The sequence below is a fragment of the Trematomus bernacchii genome, unplaced genomic scaffold (assembly GCF_902827165.1).
Source record: "Trematomus bernacchii unplaced genomic scaffold, fTreBer1.1, whole genome shotgun sequence".
Taxonomy (NCBI): domain Eukaryota; kingdom Metazoa; phylum Chordata; class Actinopteri; order Perciformes; family Nototheniidae; genus Trematomus; species Trematomus bernacchii.
The window spans coordinates 4,813,080-4,836,370 of record NW_022987698.1 but is presented as its reverse complement, the minus strand read 5'-3'; the positions used below and the strand labels follow the sequence as shown (position 1 = coordinate 4,836,370).

Below are 23,291 nucleotides of genomic sequence, written 5' to 3'. Positions count from 1 at the left end.
CAACCTTCCACATGTTACTGTCTCATGCACAGCCACGCCTAAGTAATATACCTCTGTGAGCTATTTATAGACTGACACAGTAGGGGTGATTGATTTCATGATTTCTATCAGGTGGGAGGCTTAGCAGAGATGCTGTTGAACACGCACACGCACACGCACACACACACACACACACACACACACACACACACACACACACACACACACACACACACACACACACACACACACACACACACACACACACACACACACACACACACACACACACACACACACACACACACACACACACACACACACACACGCAGAAAGAACAAGAGCACATCTATCCTGTAGTCGTCCTGCCCTCCGGCCATCTGGAGCAGTCTCACCAACACTGATACACACACGCTCACAATCACTAATCATCACAAACAGTGAGTTGATAAGAAAATATAAATGTAGCAAATACCCTGATAAGCTAGTTAAAGTTAAACTAACACACACAAAGAGACAGCCTCAGGTGTTCATTGACCAGTGTCCACAACACACATGTAGACTCAAATCCCTACACTGCAAATGTAGATAAAACAAAGAATGGAAATGCTTGCATGTGAAAAGATGCTTTAAAGATTCAACTGGAACAAATATATTTATAATTATTTCTTCAAAATGGACATTTTCAACCTTTCAAATAAACATGGGATAACTCGGATATTTGCGTCTTATAAAAATGTAAATATGTATATAGTATGATTATCCATAGATGCAGTCGACTAAAACTGAAAACGCTAAGCTGTAATTCATATATGTTATAAGCTTTATCATTACAGTGTTATTCCGTTCTATTATAAAAGTAGTATTAGTTATAAAGCTATTTAACTCTATTGCATTGGCTTGTGAGGTGTTATTTATGTCCCCTACAGTTTAACAATATAAACACACATAAAATGTCACTGGGTCAATCTAGTCTGTCATTTCAAATAAACTGTGATCGTTGACCATTGCCCACAGCACTGCTTCACAAAGCAAGAGAGACAACATGGAGGACATGTTGTCACAGTATATCACTTCTACAGTATGGTGAATGGTGACTGAATGTAGCGGGACACATTCATCTCAACATTTATAAGCAAAGCGTGTTGCAGAGCATCCATTTTTCTCAATAAAGGTGGAAACCAGCACAGCAGTAATATATACTAATATAGTATACCCCTATAACAAACATTTCTCAAACCCAAAGAATATGTCAGGAGAGGATCTAACTGGGGTAAGGGTTGACGTGTAAGGGGGGAACATCCCACTCCCAATTATTTGTTTCTGAGGCCACCTGCACCGGCCAGTGATATCCCATGGTTTACGTTTTCATCCGTGGAGTCTAGCTGTGTTTTGATGTGAGTGTTTCAAGGCTCTCCTCCTCCAGGGTCACTATCACAGCTGTTCTCAGGCCAGCTGCTCAGCACATCCAGAGCCGCACCAAGCCGCCAACTGGCACAGCCTGACACCTCTGCTCTGAGAAGAGCACGGCTGCATGAGGTCCCTCAGAGAAGTGACGAGATATCATACTACTTTCTGACATGAACAGGCACATTTTTTACCTTTAGGAGGCATGGCAGTTTGTACAAATGTGTACAAGGGGTATTTCAATCTTATTACAAGTGACCATGGGTGTTGCCAATCGCAACAACTTTAACCATGTTCTTTTGAGTGAAGTTAAGTGAAAAATACGAGTATTTGTAAATAAATATATAATTACTAAATTATAACATCTAGATTAAGCTTAATTTAAGTCATGTACTCCTTCCTATAAAACACAGTATGTGTTCCCTGGACCTGAGGTCACTTATGTTACTGCATTGTGTGAATTACAACTTTTATGGCCACTCACCCTGCAGGTTTATCCACCCTCAGAAAGGCCTGGATGACCAAAGGAAACTCATACTTGACTATGTACAGGTAACTGGACATGGCTGTGGAAAGGAGATAGGAACACATACAGTGTTAATCCAAAACCCCAGAAACCTCTGGGAACATGACAAATGTGAGTATATGTAAGTGTGAGGACAGATGGCAGTGTCACCTCACCTCCAATGTTCTGCAGCGTGATGGCAATACCTGCCGCCATCTTCCCGGCGGTCCCAAAGGCCCTGTAGCCCAGCTGCTCATACGCACGAATACCTGGGCCACAAAAACAAAGTAAGAATATATTAGAAATCCTTACTAACAATTACTAACAAAGAGACATTAGATCTAAATAAACTCAACTTGTTGTGTCGTAGTTTATAGAGTACAATCAGAGGGTATTATATTGGTTTGTTTTATTTGCCCTGATAAAGGACGACAAAGAACAGTCCTACAGGATAGAGGTGAGAGAGCTTTCCCTGTGGTGCACTGTGAAAAACCTTTTTGTCAATGTGTGCAAAACCAAGTGATTATTGATTTTACAAAGAATAGGACCTCCGACACTAAGGGTGTTTCTGTCTAGCATTGGATGTTGTTTAATTACTCAAGCATAAAGATTTTCTCTCACTTTTAATTGGTATTAAATTTGAAACGCATACTGCATACTAAAATGTGCACATCCACAGGATAACGCTAACGTTTCTTAGATGTTCTTCAATGTATATCAGTCCACTATTGAAAGTGATTTACAGGAGGTTTAATAGTGTTTAGTAACATAACTGATATCTGACCTGAAGCACCTATCAAGCAATCAGCCATAGCTATGAGAGCAGGGGCAGGAACAGAAGATATCCCATTATCAGAGAAACCTCTCACATCACTTATTTTCACTGATACCATCAGGTAAGCGATATTGTGGCGTTGAGTTACACACCACTCATTTTGGAGGCAATATGATTGTTTCATTTTCTGCAAAACGAAGGGGCAGGTACTGTAGCCACTCTTTTTGTTTTCTTTTTATATTTTCAAATCTACCTATTTTTCGTACTTGTTTATAATGCAACACAGATTTGTTTCACTGCAGGCTGTGTATACTTTGAAACTTACATAAATAGTTTTATTGTATGGAAATATATATGTGACCTTTCCCTAAGGTTTTGAATTAGAAGATGCATATTGTCAGGATACATACATACCTACGATACCAGATAACTTCAGTAGTATATGGATGGAATAAGATGAGAGGACTGCCACCACTGTTAGAAGTACCCTGAAACAGACAAGCAAATACAGACATGAATATTTTATATTTTTACCAGCGAAAACACAATTTGTATCAGTAACTAATACCAAAAGTTCTCATTTGAAAACATTCTATGTTACAGTTATACACTGTGCATTCGGCTGTAGGCTATTTATACAGCTGCAGCACAGGCATACATTGTCTGGATGCGGTTACATAGATTATTGTAGAAGAACAATAGTCCCTGTGGCTCTGCTTTACCCTGGATTGTAAGGAGGCTGCGCTGTCAGCCCCTCTGCCCTCTGACACAGTAAGTAAGCGTAAGCGCACGCACGCACGCACGCACGCACGCACACACACACACACACACACACACACACACACACACACACACACACACACACACACACACACACACACACACACACACACACACACACACACACACACACACACACACACACACACACACACACACACACACACACACACACACACACACACACACACACACACACACACACACACACACACACACACACACACACACACACACACACACACACACACACACACACACACACACACACACACACACACACACACACACACACCAGATGGACAGTTTTAATAGAAAGTGTTTTCTACTGCTGAGACTGACAGGATGAGGAAAATCCTTTATAAAGATTAATCTTCTGCTTTTTGCTTCTTAGCAGTGAAATAACCCAATTCAGTCCCAACAACAGGCATCCTTTCCATATTCAGTAATACAGACGTCTCCTTGAGAAGGAATCGACTCTCCACTGACTCATATTTCTCCCATTCAATCATTAGATTTCTCTGTTTTGTTGATGGATGATTTTCAATGTTTTCCGAAAAGCATACTCTATTTGGCTTTCATTAAAATAATCCCAGATGAGAATCAGAGTGACATCGGATAAGAAACCTGGGGACATAAATGCACAAACATTCTAGAAAGGATCTGAGAGCTCATTACATGGCCCAACATGTTCCGTCGTTTTCCTGAATGCACACACCAAAAATGAACCACAAACATATTAAGGTATTATTATGGATTCTGATACTGTCAGTAATATGAGGCTGCCTGTGTGACTGTTTGTTGTGCAACGTTCATTTTAACACTTTGGCTCTCTTAATTTTAAAGTGTTTTGCAGAAAAACATGTTTATATAACTCAAAATGTATCGTTTTTATTTGAAGGAGATTGAAATGGCATTGAAATGACAGCGCTGTTCAAGACACTGACTAAATATGAGAGAACTACCAATTTAAAAAAAACTACTACACTCAATAATTTGCTTATATAAGACTTATATTTTTTACTAATATTTAATAAATAAAGGAGATTTTTAAGAAACATGTTGCCTCTAAAACATTTGTCAAAATGCAAAGCATGAGGACGTTTTGTGAATGGGTCGCTGATCTATTGACTGACCCAATCATCCTCGTTCCAACTATTCCCTTTTTTTTCTTCTTTTATTGTTGCTTGTGGCGACATTAACTTTCTCTCTCACACACACTCTCTCCATTACTCTCACTGTTTGGAAAAGCCAGCCATCACGTCTTTCAACTGGTCTTCAACTCTTGGCCAGTTAACAGGTTTTTTTGTCGTTGTTGTTTTTTTCGGACTATGTGAAAGAATGCTTGGCTGACTTGCGGTGGAGGATTTGGGAAGTCCAGTTTGGTGGGAGGACCGATCTGCTGACAGTCAGACAGACTGACACACTTGGGTCCCTGTAGCTCTGTTCACAGCTTTCCCCCCCCGCTGCATTCCTCCCCAGCCGGGCCACTGACCTGCTGAAGCCTCTGCACCAGCCAACAAAAGTCTGTGTGATACATCAGGCCATTAGGCAAAGTGAAACAAGGGACATTCTGAAACGATTATCTAGTTTAAGAGCATGAGTCAAATTGTGTTTCTTACTGTAGTCCTAAAACTGTCCTTACATAAGAGATGTCCTCACAACTGCCTGAACCCTGCAACCTGAAATAGGATCAGATACAGGATGTACTGATTGACATTTAACCATAAATTGTTCAGCTCACGCCATATATACGCATTGTCCTAAGTGTTTTTGTTTTTTAGCTTTTATGGTTATTTGTATATTTAAATTTAAATTTGGTGTAAATACTTGTCTTTAGCATTCTTTAATGCTAAATTGTTTCTTAAAACTTGTTTTTTATTATCCTCATATATTTTTTTAGATTGTTTATGTACGCACCACCAGATACCAAAGCAAATTCCTTCTTTGTGTAAACGTACCTGGCAATAAACTGGACTCTGATAATAACCCAACGACATCACTGTTGATATTCATAGTTATGTAGTTATCAATCAAAAGTCATCTGCAATTATGCTCAAATGTTGGCATATGTTTACATACTGTATGTGGAGTGTACTAATGCATCTGGCCGAACCACAGTGTTCAGGTTAAAGTGAATAATGAATTATTATCCTTCAAGGTTGAATGTATAAAAGATGTCTCCAGCAAGGGACCCAGTCAGAGAAGAAACATTAAAATGACGTATTTAACCAAAATAGCAACAAGTAGCATTTATTTTTGTATTGGTTCATGTCTATGTGTTTGAGCATACATGGTTTTCTCATTTTTAGGTCTTCTGTCCCCTTAAGGAGCAGAACCTAAGGTCCCAATGACACTGTGCTAGGAGAAATGATAAAAAATAATTTCAGGCGATCACCAGCCTGGAGTCAAATGGGAATAAATAATGCCTGCATTTCTGTGCCAAATATGTCCCTGACCCTGCCTTTATTTCTCAGTAGCTCTTCTATTGTTCGTACAACATTTCTGTCACATACTCTTAATTCACATGCAATTAGATATTTTCATGATATATAATAATATAATGGACTAGAGTTGATTTCAGCTCCTTTCTAAAGGTCTCAAATACATTGGTGTTCCTTGACAAAGGGTTCAGCCAGGCAAGACCTCAAACAGCTTGAAAAACCACAGTCACACAACTCAGCTCAAAATAAGAAGCTTTCTTTAACACGAGAAAAAAAATCCTCAAGACATTACTGCCTCGAAAATAACCTTGAATAATATTTGAGGAAGGCTTCAAATGTCTCCCTTATTAATTTGAATCTTGAAAGCTAACATTAATATGCTATTAGCTTTCTGTTGTAGATGTGAAAAATGCGTCTTGCCTACAAAGGGGAGAGAGAATCTAGTTTTTCCACCATTGCACATCCACTTAAAACAAGCCAAGAGTTAAACAGACATATCAAACATTGCTTCATCTCTCACTGGAGCTCTGCATTGTCATTTCCATAATGTAATGCTTAGTTAAACAGCAGTGCTTGAAATGTAAGAAACTTAATACTGAGGGGCTTACATCAGGGCATGTTCACAGAAAAATACTTAACTCAGCCTGTTTCAACACCAGACACATCTAGCGCCATCAGGAAGAGGTGTCAAAACAGCCCACGGGGGGACAAGATGGGGAAAGTGTTGATTTCTTTCAGCGCTATCTGGTGAGATCACATTCTGGAAACACCACCCTGATTACTTTTGAGAAGCATGCAACCAAACTGTTCAACCTTACAGCTGAAAACATCATGAAGGAAGGGGATAACACACATGCAAGACCTTGACATGAGCATGTTAAGCTTCAATAGCCCATTAGTCCAATATCATACAACCACTATGTATAAATTAGATTCCACCCTAGAGCTTCATGTTTGCATGTAAATGCAGAATCCAGCAACTGTAAATCCAACCAGCTGAAATGTTGGGGAGATACTTGAGTAATATCTGGCAGAATAGATCTACTTTCCCACAAGAAAACTGATGATGTAATCCCTTACCACACTGTGTGACAAGCATGTAATGAAGTGGTGAATCCAGTCAAATTAGCTGAAAGCAAGCTACAAGCTAGTTGACAAGCATTAATGGCTATAGATATTTAAAAAATATGTATTGTCAATAAATACTGTAAAATAACAAAACAACTGTGAGCACTCACTTACAGCTCATAGGTCAGAAGACGTCCAGTGAATTTAAAAAAGGTAGAAAAGCATCTGCGTGAAAACATTAATATTCAACCTGAAAGCTGCAGTCGCCTCTGACGTCAGTATCCTGACACACAATTCTCCAGAGGCTTATATATGTTAAGCCACATGCAGTATATACACCCACTGGTTCATGGCAGAAAATCAACCACGCAGAAACAATGTGGTAATCTTCTTCACCCCTAATTGCAGTCATTTATAGAACACGTAAATGGTTGCCAAAACGCTATTAATTGGGGCCTTTATTTATCAAACAAATGTGCCCTGTGTCATCTGCTTCAGCGACTGCTGCTCGGTTCAGAGAAGAGAATAACAAGTAGGTGCTATTTATGTGTTAACCGTACGTCATTCTTCCAATCAGTAATCATAGAGATACAAATGTAGTGTATCAAAAGCAGTTGAATATCTTACAGAAACAGGACGACCCCGGTGTTGGCCATGGCGTACGCCAGTCCCAGGATTCCACTTCCCATGATCGCATTGCCCAGGTTGAAGACGGACATCCCAAACGAGGTTTTCCCCTCAAACTATAACCCATGCAAGACAGATAAGATCAAACATGTTAGATAATCTGATAGTAAATATATATAATGATACCATTGAGAACTGTTGATTGGAAGTGTTTGAACTTACATCTGTAAAGTGAGTGGTCTTCTTGTCGTCCACGCCTGATAAAAACTCCTGGCCCTCTGGGAGGTTGGCCTCTGCATTCTCAGTTCTGTGGGGACTAAAGGAAATAAATACTCAAGATTCATCAGAAATGATACATGTTCTTTTTTTACCATGCTCTGTGCTAATTTCTATCACTAAATTCAGATAGCACACTGAATTCTCTGTTTCTTATCATAACATACATACCTAGCATTCTGGGTACTATTGGGTACAGTTTCCCTACAAGCAGCGTAGAGAGAGGCCATCCATCACCCAACGAGAGCACAAAGTGGAAACACAACACCCTCAGTTACAACATAATCAGTCAAAAATGCGGCAGAACAGACCATGCATGGATCATCATCTGAGGGGGACATTTTAATTAAACTATTTATACAAAATGAGAGGGTATTAAAAAAATATTGCAAGACAAACAGTCATATAATACTGAGGCATTTAACTCACTCCATTTTCCAGCACAAATGACAGTAGGAGCAAGTAGGAGGTAAATGACACCAGGCTGTCACAGCGAATGTGCAATTTTGTATCTCCCCCATAACGTAATGTGAGCATTGAGACCTTTCATTTGAGTAATACGTTTTGTAATGCCTCTGGCCAATTCATACAAATATTGCATGTCATTTCTTTCTCTCTAGGTGAGGGCAGGCAGTTCTTGTGCTGAAGTCACCCTGATGATGAGTCAATGAACAGGCACAGACAAATGACACCCAACACTTAATTCTCTTGATGTTCTGCTATAAGAGAAGACATTTGAGACCTTCAGTAAGTGGCATGTTAAGCTGACGATTAAAAGCATCCTGTGACTTCAATCGCCTGCCGTAAATAGTGTTGACAGTAGAAAATCCTAGTTATTTATCTGTCAGCTGTGTTAAACAAAAAATATAACAAATACATCTGTGTTAAGGAGGATTGTACTCACTTCCCTCCGCCCTCTGCAGGTGGTGTTTTGGCTGAGATCTCCTCCCCTGGATCATGGCCTTTCCCATTAGGAATTGCGTTCACCTCAGCCGGAGCAGTTTCCGCGGTATCGGCTGGTTTATCTTCACTCATATTTGCTCTGGTGCTTTATTTAGTATGCAATAACACGTCTGTTCAAACGTGTGAATGTTTGAAAAGTGCTCTGAGACTGAAGTTTCTATTTTCTTCCTGGGATCTGTAGGGGGAAAAAGATAGGGGCAATTAGCAACACAACCTGAACATTCAAAATCACTGGACACCAATGATATACACTATAAACTTACATTTTCTAGGCATATTGAATATATATTTTAAATTGAAAACTTGTTAACAGACCACATCACTACATTAATGGCAATGCAAACCCACACAGGTGTTTTGACTCAACTTAATCCAAATTACAGCTCCAACACTTATAAAACAGAAGTATAAAAAATATCCCTTATGAATAGTTTTCATTGGACAGCAACAATATGTAACTGTTGCTTGTTATTTGAGATAATGTTTCATGAACTATAATAGGAAGTCCAACTCAATTGAAAGTTGACATGGAGTGTATTGGCACTATCAATGCTTTCATTCCTAGTTTCCAGCAATAAGAGACACGTGGGGAGATAAAGGAGGCCACCCTGAGGGCATGTGAGTGAGTCTTTATCTTCCATAAGGGCCAACAGTGACAGGACTGAACTCCAAATCACTATTAGAGGGTGACAAAGGTCAAGATGGAGCAACATCACAACATTTCATTCAGTCTTATTTAAATAAGCAACTGAATTCAATATTGTAGTTGTAGCTTAATGGGACTGGTGACGAATGAAGACTCTGATCAAATGTTCCCATTAAGAACACGCCACAACACATTGGAGATTTAGATTCTAAAACTTCTAAAGAGTCTGAAAATTGAAATGGATAAAAAAAAAACAAGCTCAGAATTATAGTAAGGCTTATAAACATGTTCACTTGTAACTTAAAGCAAAAACACATCCCTTTAACACTGAGTTGACAATAAAGTGATGTTTTGGCAAATCCTGTGAATAATTGACACATCAACTGACATGTCTACGCTCAGAGGAGCTTTCAGTTAACTGTGACACACTGGGCTTTGCATCAGGCCTCTTTTTCCTGGATATCCCGTCGTGGTGTCTTAGGTGACCAGCTGGCTTGTGGGGCCCAGAAAGGCCCTCGTGACATGTATCTCCTGGATGCAGTTGACTAAAGACCCCTATCTGGCCGGCCCTGAAAGATCTCCTTTGCTCTGCTGCATAGTGGAGGCTTTAATGGAGAGCACGTCAGGGGCCATAGAGGAGGAACACAAACGGTTGAATCCCGAGTATCAGATAAAAGGAGAGGAACCAGCTAGGACCAGCTACGAACCAGTTCTAGCCGTCTTTGTGCCACCATTTTTCTGCTTGTCACTTTTCTCTTGGTTTCCTCTTTTATTGAGCAGGGTTCAACATAACAACAATGCTCAGGGCTGTCTGTACTACCATTCCTGGCAACCACTCAGCTGTCCTTTTTCCCTCAGGCCTCTTCCGCTTCACAGCCTGGCCTTTTAAATGTAGCTTTATACAATATTATTTTAACAGATCAAAGTGCAGTGCGAGGTGAATAAACCCTTCGTCTTCGTCTAGAAGTCTTCTGAACCTGTCTTACCAACCACGTTGCTGTGAGCTGCCCTGCACAGCCAGGACTCTCGGTGTCTCTGGCTAAAGCCGGGCAACGTGGTTGGGCAGCAAAGCACAGTGCACAATGGCACATGTTGTGCGGTTTCCTGGGAACGGGTTGGAGAACAGTGGAACTATTGTGCCAGGCATCATTATACTGCTGGGGCCCCCTTGGCCGTAGTTCGCCAGACCACTCGAGGGGCTGAAAAGGTATTTCACTGCGTTCTGGTTGAAAAGACGCCACCTTGGATTCAGCAAATGCCAGTATCCTGTATGCATGCACAGTTGTAGAAGAGTTGCTGACGGTAGCGATGGCAGAGGCAGGGCCCCTCTAGTGGGACAAATCACTGCACAGAACCACACTGCCACTCAGAAATTCTACAAATCACACGGAGGTTGGGGGGAGCCATTCAAGGCCAATACATGATGGGTTGTCCGGCTACAAGGGTGCCTCTTCAATGGACTCAAGCAGTGAAGCTTAATACAGAAGACCTGATGGCAGAGTTGTGGCTCTTGACGATCAATATATTCAATGACAAAAGCAGTACATGACATCCTTGGAAGAAGCTGAGTGAAATCACGCTAAATAAGGCAGAGCTTTTATTTTTAGGAAGTTTGGTCTCCAGTCCTCTCCAAGTTTAAAGCAAAGGAGGGTGAAAGGGAGGTAGCTGAATTGCTGTGGGGAAAAAAAGTGTCCTTTACAAGTAGGACAAGGTTTCTGACAAAATAAATACTAATTCTGATATCATGTATTATTTGCAAAATAAAGACATTTGTAGACAGAAATGACAGACGCAGTTTGGGATGGGGATAAGATTGCAATTAGATAAATCCTTTAAAGGAAAAATATTGAACCTAGACTTACATGTTTTTGCATTGCATAGTCACACTTGAATATAAATAATACATACAAAGCTGTGGTGTATAGGGATTTATTTTGTGACAAGCCACCACTAAATATTAAAATAAAAAAATGGAGAGAAATTAGTACCAGCCATTGAGTTGAGCCCCACAGGCTTGAACACCAGTTACCATAGCACCATTGTGGTATGAAACAGAGGAGGGTTGTATGTCCACGAGGAAATGCTCACTGTAATGCTCTGTAGTCTGCAGACTCTATGTCATCCAATAACACATGCAGCTTAACCCCAAGCATGTCTTATCCAAAAGAAAAACAGACGCACAAGACATCTTAAGAGCTCCACATAAATAATGCTGGTTTATTTGATGTGCCCATTTTCCTAATTGCACCATGACACATTGCACAATAGCTGCCCACTGCTCCTAGTACTAGACTCCAGGTACTAGGATGGGTTAAAAGCAGAGAACACATTTCACTGTGTGTGCTGTGTGCTCTGCATGCGTTTCATCCCTCCGATTCTATCTAGACGCTGACAGGGTGATAATTTATCTTCTTAATTAATCAGTTTGATTGTCACCGTAGTGCCCTGGAATAAACCACATGTCTTTCCAAATGTAAATGTATAACATCTAAAACTAAATTAGTTGTATAGGAGAAATAAGAATAAGAATCAACAACAGAAGGACCGGAAGGAATAAAGATTATCATTAGAAATCCAATGCTCCCTCAATGATCCAAACGTCCGAATCCTTTGCAAGAGTTAATGCCACATTGTAATGCTTTTGGTGGGAGTAAGTGAGTCTTTTCACAGCAACAGCAGAGGCTATGTTTATTCAAGCCCTCATCCAAAACATCACTTCAGTGTGCCAACACACAGCGAGTGGCTCCGACGTAAGCAGCTCTGCTCAGAGACGTCATCATCGCACAGGCAGGCAAACGGAGCCAGGCGCTTCCACTCATTGTTATTCCTTAACTGATACCTGGACCAAATGACACACTGCATGCTGATTCATCCTCACTACTTGCTTTTCATTTGTGTCGTTGTAATTCTAGGAATGATTACATGTGTGTTTATGTGTGCGTGTGCAGTTTATGCAACGAGTAATCTCACAGTGTAATACTGTCACTACTTGATTCTCACAGTCATCTGGGCCAAAAAGCTTTCTTAATTGAGTGTCCAATGTATTTCTCAGAGACTCTTAATCTGCTCAAGTGCATATGGACAATCATTGACTGCTTTTTCCAATTTGTTCTCACAGCCAGGTCTATGCATATGCTAATAGCAGAGCTGAACTGTTTTAAGTGACTTTTTAAAGAAATCAAAACTCTCTCACCGCATGCAATGAAATTAAATTGAAAAATAAAACTCATTTTCAGCAGGATTTTTCATGGTTCTATCATCTAAAGCTAATTCCTCATCCTCCCTTTCTGTCCATGAACAGGAAGAGATTTACAGTAGATTAAAAGATTACACATGCCAACAATTTCACTGATGAGCAGCTAATAGATCTATCGGGGAACATTTGATGGGAAAACAGTGAGTTTAAACTTGGAACCTCTGACAGCAGGATATTAGAGTTGATCACATTAGGGTCCCTCTCTCTCTCTCAAGCAGGAAATCAGGATCAAACTGATCAGGTTACTCTATATGCTCTTGCATCTGTATAGAAATAGCTCTGAAGGAGTGAATACCCACACTGTAGCCCCCATGTCATGTCACACTTAAAGCTGTGTTTAACTGCATGCTCCACTGAGCACTGCAGCTGCCTGAAATAAACAGCAAACGCTCAGGAAACGCATCCAACAACCATCTGCCTGTATTCTGGTTCTTCACACGAGAGTGAACATAAATACAAATGAAGCCAAACACACTTACAAAGACATATGCAGTGGAATTACAGAACAAGGGTATGCTGTTGTTGGATGAATGAAACACATGAAACAGCTACAGAACAGTGTAGAGTCACACATCTCTGTATTGTTTACCATATCTGACATATCCTGCTTACCTACGACACCATGGACATGCAACTTTTTATTTTACATGGTGCTAAAATCGCTTCAATTAGTGATTTGGGTGAAATGTAGGTATTGACTACACTGCAATGTTTTGCTCACACCCAAACCAAACAGCTAAGCATTTTTGTCTAAAACTCTGAGTTGCATCTTGGACAATCCTCTTCTCCAAAGTAATGCAGATTCAGGTTCATGGGAAGCTTAGTATTTGTGATACCAAAAAATGAAAAGTGAATGTAGATTTGACATTTTCAAAACTGATGCCCACAATATATATATACATTTTTATCTGGCTAAGGAGTTATTTTGTGTTGAGGAACTTTTAAGATATTATTTAAGGCTATGCAGAACCACACCAGTGTTTTCAATCATTCTTGCTAAGTAGGGCTCTGCTCATCTGGCCAGAGCTATGCTGGTATTTAGGTGAGAATACTGGTCTCTATGTACAATAAATGAATCAATCAATCAATCAATCAATGTTTATTTATATAGCCCAATATCACAAATGTTACATTTGTCTCAGTGGACTTCACAGTTTGTACAGAATATCAGTATGACAATACGACCTCTGTCCTTAGACCCTCACATCGTACAAGGACAAACTTCCAGAGAAACCTCACAGTTTAAAGGGAAAAATGGGAGATGAATGTAATGAATGATACAAGCGGGAGCTCCCTGCTAACCTATAGGGATTTTAGGCATGCTTTTGTTGCTCGTCCTTTTACCTGAAAAATGCCTCTCACAAAATCTATAAAAAAAGTCTACAAAGAATGTCTGAGAGTTTTACTTGACCTCCAGTAAGTAAATTTAAAAAAAAATCATTAGATTCACCACAAATTGAGAAGGATTATATTGAAACTGCATGTTCCGAGTCTTTCATTAAACAGAACATAGGCAGTGCCTTATGGCGTGTGTTCCCTCTGTTGATCGGCCATCTCTCTCCCTGCTACAGACCACTGTGATAAACCAACAGGGAGAATAGGAGATTAACGTCTGACTAAGAGATTTGTCTGTTTCTGAGATGCTCCTCATCATCACGACTCCTATAAGCTACAGTGAGAAACACACGCCAGAGACTGTGAAAGGATGCAGGAAGTGGTCTCTGCTTGGCAGTGCATTTAAATATTCACTATCATGTGGAAGGTATTATCCCACAGTAAATCAAGTGTTTCAGACAGAGCCTATAATCGGGATTATTCTGAATTTTCAAAGCAGAGAGAAACATTTCTTGGCAATAATATCTCTTTCAAATCTCCTTTTATGATTTACTAACCCAGAATTTCTTCATAAGGGATGGATGCTGACGTGTGTAAGTACTGTAAAGACCGGCATGGCACACATAAAAAAGTATATATGCACATAAAAACAAGGCTGTTGAATACGTTGGCGTGAACAGGGTTGTGGGTAGGGGATGTTTTTTTGGGGGGGCAGTTTTATGTCCTTTAAGTTTGTTGGTGATATTTGTTCCACAAATGGCTGCGCACTTTTTTTTACCAAACATTTATTAGATTTTCTGTACTCCACATCCAATTCTTTATTTAAATTTAATATAGCTTTTTGAAAAGTATATGCAGAAAAAACATGTAAATCAGATTTAACATCACATCCGAGTGCCACTTCTTAACTAGTGTACATTGTTTTCACTTCTGTCTATCACCCTACGATCATCTTAGCTGTAGATATATTTCCTATTTTGTCTCTCTCTGCTGTCATTCCAGCCACTTGACCCTCCATCACCCCACCGCCAGCAGTGTCAACCGATCTGATTGGCTGTTATTTACAGAGTTCTATCACTCACTATCCAATAGTCAGGGGGGTCAACACATTCTTAATTATTCCAGTTAGGGGTCTGTTAACTCAAATGGTGCAATTTGAGCGCGTGGAAATCTGGTGTCATGTCCCTCAATTTCTCCACCTTCCAAATAAGGTGATAAATAACAGTGATAAAAAGAGAAAGCTTTGACAGGGAACATAAACAGCTGGAGTTCAGCACAGCCCTTAATAACGTATGGGTTGTGTTCTGTTCTCAGTTTTAAACCCTGAAAATACAATATTTTATCAATATCAACCAGACTAATGCAAGGCATAGCTACACCCTGTGGTTACCCTTGTCCGTTGTGTATGAACTTGCAACGAATGACACACAAGGACACAGAACATTCTCATGGCCATGGAGAGAAAGAAGCAATTCCCTTCCAAGAAATGTAGTTGCTTGTTTCACTCACTCACTCACTCACTCACTCACTCACTCACTCACTCACTCACTCACTCACTCACTCACTCACTCACTCACTCACTCACTCACTCACTCACTCACTCACTCACTCACTCACTCACTCACCTCACTCACTCACTCACTCACTCACTCACTCACTCACTCACTCACTCACTCACTCACTCACTCACTCACTCACTCACTCACTCACTCACTCACTCACTCACTCACTCACAGAGGCCAACGGTGTACTGTATTGTCTGCAGGTCTGACTGGCAGGCTGTAGTTGGAAGATGACAGGTGTTTGCGATACTACGTGGGTCTGGACCCCGAACAAGATGAGGGATTAGATGGAAAGTGAGGCAGTGAGGATCATCTTTAGTGTCTTGTGACAACCCTGCATAGGAGCACCAGCCTGGTGACTCACTCAAATTGTGATTTATTTATAGAATCCAACAACACTTTCCGTCACTTTGGCTCAACTCTGACTCTGGAAACCCCACAGACAGGAAGGGAGCAATGTAACCCCACATAAAAGTCCTGAGACTTCTTTTAAAGATTGCAGACAGGACAGATTACGATACAAACAGCCTGGGATGGGCTTGGGGACAAAAGTAATATCCTGTATGACAAGACAAAGGGGGACAGGTAACACGTAAGAACAAGTAGACTGTATGGGCTGGATTTATGTTCATTAATTAGCTAGGAGCTGAGCCTTATCAATAAAACATTGCATTCAGAGCATTAGCCAAGTGAAAGTTGTCTTTTTGTTTTGTGCTATTAAATAATAAAATACAGGGTTTATATATTACTACTGCCGTTTATTTCTGCATGTATTTATTTATTTATACGTTTGCGTAGTTTCTTATATATTTCAGTTTCCAGTGCAATCTTTTGGAGATATATATTTTTTTTTAACTGGTTCTTGCAAATTGTGTGAAGGTTATACAATACAGCATATTCTGCATTAGCTTGAGATGACAATCAATCTGCAGCTCCATCCTGCTGTGCATGTTTGAGGCGTTGTATACACACACACTGTTCCAGGTGCAGAAGGCAGCTATAATGCACTGAAAGCATAGTCAAATTAAATCACTGTAAACTTAAGTTGGGTATGGCATCTAAAAGAAAACCAAAACGCAGTAAAGTGTGTCTAAACAGAATGAGAAAACCCCAATCAAGATTGAAAAGGCAAGAAAGGGGATATCTTTCAACATATCACAAAAAAACAGTTTACAGCGAGGGTGTTTATGCCATGTTGCTCTTGAGGTGATCAGCTGCTTCAAAATAAATGATAGGTTATGCAGAATCTGTATAGTCCCACATCTGTTTCAACAACATACTGTGAATGTAGAACAAATGATTCACTTGACTGGAAAGTGATCTCAGCCCTGCAGCTCTCAGGCTGACGAGCTGCCATCATCTCCTCTGTACAAACACTATAACACTATGCTGTGCAAAACTGCAAATAAACTGTTAACAAGCACCTTTTGTCACATACAGTGCACTAAAACTTTTCTAACACGCATTTTATTACAAGATGCCAGATAGTGTGGTGCTAACATTTTGGGCTGTACTCATTGCAAAATTACAAAGTGATGTTGTGTTCACATTGTTTGCAGAAGGAAATAATGGGAATTGGGGGGAAAATGATACCCAATATGGTGTATATTCAATGTTAGGTATTGATACATTTATACAAATGTATAAAAAAAGTGATGACATCGATTTAATCATGTGATTAGATTAAGGCTTATTGCCAAAGCAGTAAATGACTGGGATCAAATGCTTTTTTGTTTTCTAAGAAAAAGAGAAAATGTTTCAACACATGCACCCCATTCATTGTATCTGAGTGGTACAGTAAGGCTGGTAAGAACTGGCCTGGGTAGTAACACAATGCTGACAGGGTTATGGCAAATCAAATGTGCCCAGTTCTCATCAGACAGCTGCCAAATACAGCCCTGAAAGCAAAGGCCAGTAAACTCACTGCCAGATGAATAAGACTGCAAGTCAGGGTAAACAAAATAGTAAAGATGTACTTCTTTAAAACAAGATGTTTTTAGTTTAGCTATATGAATATACTGTATATGAATAAGTTATCACAATGTTGCTGCATACTGCAGGTGTGTGCACACATTTTAAAAGTGTTAAAAGCTGGCCAGCAGACTACTGTGTTTTGCCTGCCAACCAGTTTCGGGATGACAATACCAAATCAGTTTAATTTGGAAAATCTTGGCAGCTGAACGGATATACTAATGTAGCAAAGGTCATTTGTAAACACAAATATTTTGGTAGGAGTTGAAAAACTCCTATTTAACAGATAAAACACTTCTCTTAGATCTAATTTTGAGGTATCTTTAAAGAACAGTGGACAATACAATTTTCTATACGTAATTGATCATATATTTATATGGTTTTAAATATTATTCCCTTTCTTTTTTATACAAATGTGACAATACATACAGTATACACCAAAAATATATGTATATTTGTCACTAGTCTCAACAAACTATGAAATGGGGACTGTTTCAAAACATATATTACATTTCTGTACTTCTTCTAGCTTTAGAAAGAGCCAGTTTATAGAGCTTTAATTAACAGTTATTTTGTATCTGTATCAGTGAATTGTTCTCAATTCATGGCTTCATTGATCGGTCTCTTGAACATCAGAAAATCACATTATCTTATAGCACAAGTGGTGAGGTGATGAAATGTCTTGGTTTGTCCAACTAACAGTAAAAAAAACAAATATTAAATAAACCATAATGCAAGACCTATAAAAGTAGCATATGCTGATTTGAAAAAAATCAATGAATATTCAAGAAATGTCATTTTATTTTGATCAATAAATCGACTAATTATTGCAGATCCGCCTGTTTAACCAGGCAATGTTGAATTGATATAAAAGCAAATTACTTTTTTCTTCCTCAGATGGTCAGCTGTGATTTTGTTCGCACTGTGGCTTCACAGGCAGATTGACTAAGGACCAAACATAAAGCTCAGCAGTGGCACAGTCAAGGACATCACCTCATTGAGGAAAGCGTATGCCAGTTGTGTATTGGTTAGAAACAATACAGCAGGAAGCACTCAGCTAACCAGCCTTTCATTCAGACGTCCTCTGTCAACACCACACTTTTCAAAGCCAGCTCTGTCTTCCCTCAATCATGCGCCCTCAAACAAAGTACCATCTCTCCTGGCATCTGCCACTCGGCTCACTCCTGTTTCCTCCTGATCACATGGGAGGAGAGCAAAAGAAAGAGAGTACATCATGGGGGCGAATGCATTCATTGAGCTGGAAGTACAACTCACGCAGTGTTTGACCACCCTGTTGGATGTTGCACTGCTGACTGTGTCACATGCCGCAGCACCACGGACGTCCAAATCCCAATCAGAGCGGGCACCGACTGTAAGCAGATCAATGTAAGGCTTAAGCATCAAATCCCTTATAGAACTAGGAATTGTGCTGAGTACAATAAGCCAACGATGGATAATGAGCAAAAATACAAGTATAGCTGAGACTCAGAAGATTGTTTTCAGCTTTTGGGCAGTTTAATTTTGACCCAATGGTAAGACTTAACACTTTCCGTCCTACTGAAATGTCTTTGGCAAATAAATCGAGACCAACAAGAACCTCACACACCAACCCTTTACTCTGACTTTCTTATGAGGAGAAGAAATGAAAAAGAAATGCCCTATAAAAGTGGTTCACAGTTGTTAAGTATTGTGGCTGATCAATCAATCAAGCTCAACAATTACTATTGATTTAAACAGCTCACATGTCATAGACATGGACACTGTGAGGATCCATTTCAAAATTGTTTCGGCCATTATGCAGTTTCAATTACATGAAGCAGTTGTTTCTGTAAGACGGTGATGTAAGACTCTGCTGTCCAGTTATCAGCAGTAGATTGAGCAAAGTGTTGAGGGTAAAATCATTTTCTACGTATATGCCAGCCAATGGTCAGATGAACTCTAAGTGGTGTGACCTAATCCGCAATTCTTCTTCAAAATGTAGAAATACTGTGAAAAGACTTGAGCCAAAAGTATAGATTTACCTTACTGTAGGCCTAGACTTTCTAATCCATCCGCTTTACTGTGCCAATACAACTACAACTACTGCTTTTTGTAACCAGTGAGAGGAGAGGGTTAAGGGATGTCTTCAGTTTGCTTTTATTAAATCCCTTTTGAAACCTCAACTCCAGACAGAAAAATCATGGCCTTTCATAGATTAATACAATCAACAAAGTCACAGCAGGGTGTTCCTTTCTTCTCACAGTGAACTACATTGCACTCCATGGCTGAACAATCCCTTCATGTTTTCTTTTCATTCCTACAGATGTAAATCAATACAGAATCAGAATCAGAATCAGAATACCTTTATTAGTCCCACGGAGGGGAAATGTGCGTAGTTACAGCAGGAAAAAGAGCCACAGACAGCTTAATGTTGCATATGTTAAATGTGACATGCATTTAAAAAAAAGTACTAAGTTATGATATAATAAAAAATATAATAAAAAATAAAAAGTTACATCATTTAAAAGAAATACACATCCTGTAACAGTTCTTAGGATTTAGCAGCCAGGTATATATTACACAGTTATTAACGGCATCTATATATATTGCACATCTAGCACATATTGCACATAGGTGGTTGGTATTTAACAGCAGCAAGTTACACAATTTACAAAATACAAAATACACACCTTGTAACAGTTCTAAGGATTTAGCAGCCAGGTATATATTACACAGTTATTAACGGCATGTATATATTGCACATACTGTATTGCACATAGTTTGTTGGTATTTTTGGCAAGGGGTGATGATACTGCTACAGGATATCTAAAATAGAAATAGGGCTTTGATCAAATCAAATAGGAACTTACTGAGTATCTCTGTCTGTGTCAATGCCATTGGTGGATAAAAGGGAGTCAGCAGGAGGAGTCATGAACACTTCTCATCCACTAACTGCAGATTTAAAGAGAAGAAACAAATACTAAGGAATATATTTGCTTATTCTCTGCTGGCCATGAACCACTATAGTGATGTGAATGATGGCTATGACCTTTGTTGCATAGCGCTCACTACTAATTTCTTGTCAATCGATCAATTTTGTTATCAACCTGCCATAAGATGACATTTGTGAAATAACACCTTTCATTCTCCACTCAAATAACCAGCTGTGTACGCATGTGCCTGATCAAAAACATGTACATTTGCTTTCCCTCTCATACACGTGTGCAAGGATACAGTCTGAAACACACAAATGCAGGCGTTAATCTCACAGCAGATCAAAAACTCAGCACGCCTCAAAGCTGAGGCTGGATAAGTCTGTTACACATGTGATTTCATTGTGGGATGGAGTTTGTAGAGAGGCTGCACACAGGCCAGCGATGAGCAGAGAGGTGTGTCACTCAATTATAACGAAAGAGGCCATGTGGGCTTGACACGAGCTCTCACCAGCTCCAAACCGTCAAATCTGCCACTGTCTCACCTGCTGCTCACAAGCCCTTGAGGTGACTCATCGTGGAGGAGTTAATAACTGGACCTTGCTGACTGAAGGTGTCTCCAGAAAGCATGCCACTGTTAGGAGTTTTATCCAGTCTATGGCATGTTGTGCACAAAGCCTAGATGTATTTAATTTGAGGGCTTCTTTTGCATAGTTGGACATATCCTACCAAAAGCCTGATTTTGTGCTTCAGACTTGATAGCACCTGTAGCCTAGCTGTGACGTGGTGTGAGCCAGCTGTGGATGCTTCAGGCAAATCCTTAAAAACACGAGAGACAATCCAAAAGTGAAGTGTAATGCAATGTACCTGCATGAGCATTTGGTAGCAATCCGGGCACACGATGCCTCATGCTGTCATTATAGTCTTGAGTGCCTTACAACTGTTCAAATTACAAAGCGTAGTGGTCATTTGAAACACAAATGTGATCACTGAGCTACTACTGTCATTCATGGCAGTGAGAGGGAATGACTGGAATCACTGTTCAAATCAGAGGATGCACTCTGGGCAGAGTGAACATTTATTTAGTTGTGTATCAAATTATTCCAGCTGATAAAATAAGCCCGAATGAAGAAATCACTTACAAAGGAGATCTTTGGAGTGCAAAGGGAATCTCAAAAGACAAATGAAGATCAAGTGCAGCGAGCTTAGTAATATTGCATCTCTCTATGGATGGTTATCTGACGACGAAGGACCTTGCCTGAATGAAACAACCCTAAACAACGTTATCTTGACCTTACTTTTACTCCCGTGTAGTAGGCTAAATGTCACAGTCGGACTAAGCAAGCAGGCTGATGCTGCACATACGAAGGAACGTTTTTTTTCTAATGTTTTTTATTTTAAGGTCCCTGTCTCTGTGAAAAACATGCTCATTGATAAGTTTCAGACATTGTGGGTGCTATTCTCGTCAACGAGCAGCATTCAGTGCCTTACCAGTGAAGTGCCAGTGTCCTCCTCCAACTCCAAATATCTCCACACAGATCTATCCTCTGCTCGCTGCTGGGTCTGCCTCCTCCCGTGGCGTTTCGTCCTGCCTCTGTCCCGCTACGTCCGTCCACCTTCCCTCCAAACTGCGTAAATGTAATGTGTTTCCCACTACAATTGTCCTCGTAATCTTCTCAAAAGTGGGATGTGAAGAGTGCCCAGGTTCCGCCTACCGCACGCACAACGACCCCCCAATGTGTGTGTGTTGTGGCGAAGCCAGCGCACAGGGTCACGAGAGCCCTACTATTTGGCATGCGCCCGTTTAAATCGTTTGAAAATTAGGACCCAAGCTGCGTTGATATCGTCGGTCGTTCAAAGGCTCGTGCCCGCTGCTCTTAACATGTTATTTTTCACACGGTGAAGGGGGTCGTGTGCATTTCTTGTTGACGGGTTTATCGTCGTGCTTGAGCGCGCATTATGAGACATTGAGTGGTCGCGAGGAGACCACACACACTAGCATTTATTTCATCTACTCGATTGTCTCCCGTTTAATTGGTTCCAAGAAAAAAAACGTACCCGGGCTCTCTTGAAAAATCAATTTAATTTATATTTTTGGCAAGCATCAACGTCAACAACGTAAACAGCTGCCTGACCCATGTGCCACAAAAGCTCACTGTTTGCTTACGCACAAAGGATACGCACGCTCCATTTCTAGGTCATGAGCGGGAGCGCGTTTTGATGTCACTACGCTCGGGGTCTCTTTTCTCTCTCTTCTAGCCCACGATCACGAGAGGATGACACACAAACCTGCAGTCAAATACGAACAGGTCCCCTAATCCTGTGAACTTTCATCTTCATGGGGGGCAGGTAGAGCCAAACACATTTTCCATAAGAAAAGGACTCATTTATATGGCATGCACACAAACACGCACATAATACATGTACTTTTTTAAAACGTGCCTTGTCTTTTTACGTCAATGCTGATACATCCTGCACTTTCTCCCACAAATACCATACTGTCATCTCACCCCAGAATGACCCAGCAACCACCATTTCCTTTGAAGCTGTGGCAGTAAACCTGAACTTGTGGAAAACTAAGGACATTTAACCTTGGGGACATATAAGCGCAGCATCTGCTCTGAGGTTGACCCAGTGGGGAATGGCTACCCATCGAGGAAAGGGCCAGAGATGCTGAGAAAGTGGCTGGTGCGTCCTGGAGGTCAGCAGAGCAGCTCAACAGATGTATGCTATAGTTCAAAGAGAGACTCTAAGGAAGTGCATGTGCTTTAATCCAGGCTTCATT

The 23,291-nt window shown here is 40.3% G+C and overlaps 1 protein-coding gene across 4 annotated transcripts in view; it reads right to left on the bottom strand.

Annotated features, from left to right (window-relative positions):
- Positions 1-22,309, bottom strand: part of LOC117489390 (sodium-coupled neutral amino acid transporter 3-like) — a 32,125-nt gene extending 9,816 nt beyond the window's left edge. Inside the window, exons 1-8 of one of the 4 annotated variants that reach the window (XM_034138616.1) lie at positions 21,998-22,309; positions 8,766-8,999; positions 8,033-8,065; positions 7,808-7,901; positions 7,586-7,701; positions 3,081-3,154; positions 2,068-2,160; positions 1,871-1,952 (exon numbers count right to left, since the gene is read on the bottom strand). In XM_034138616.1, the coding sequence (XP_033994507.1) occupies positions 1,871-1,952; positions 2,068-2,160; positions 3,081-3,154; positions 7,586-7,701; positions 7,808-7,901; positions 8,033-8,065; positions 8,766-8,896 (623 nt within the window). In that variant the 5' untranslated portion in view covers positions 8,897-8,999; positions 21,998-22,309. The remainder of the gene's footprint in view (positions 1-1,870; positions 1,953-2,067; positions 2,161-3,080; positions 3,155-7,585; positions 7,702-7,807; positions 7,902-8,032; positions 8,066-8,765; positions 9,000-21,997) is intronic. The other 3 variants (XM_034138617.1, XM_034138619.1, XM_034138620.1) reach the window with 3 other exon arrangements.
- Positions 22,310-23,291: the final 982 nt, after the last annotated feature.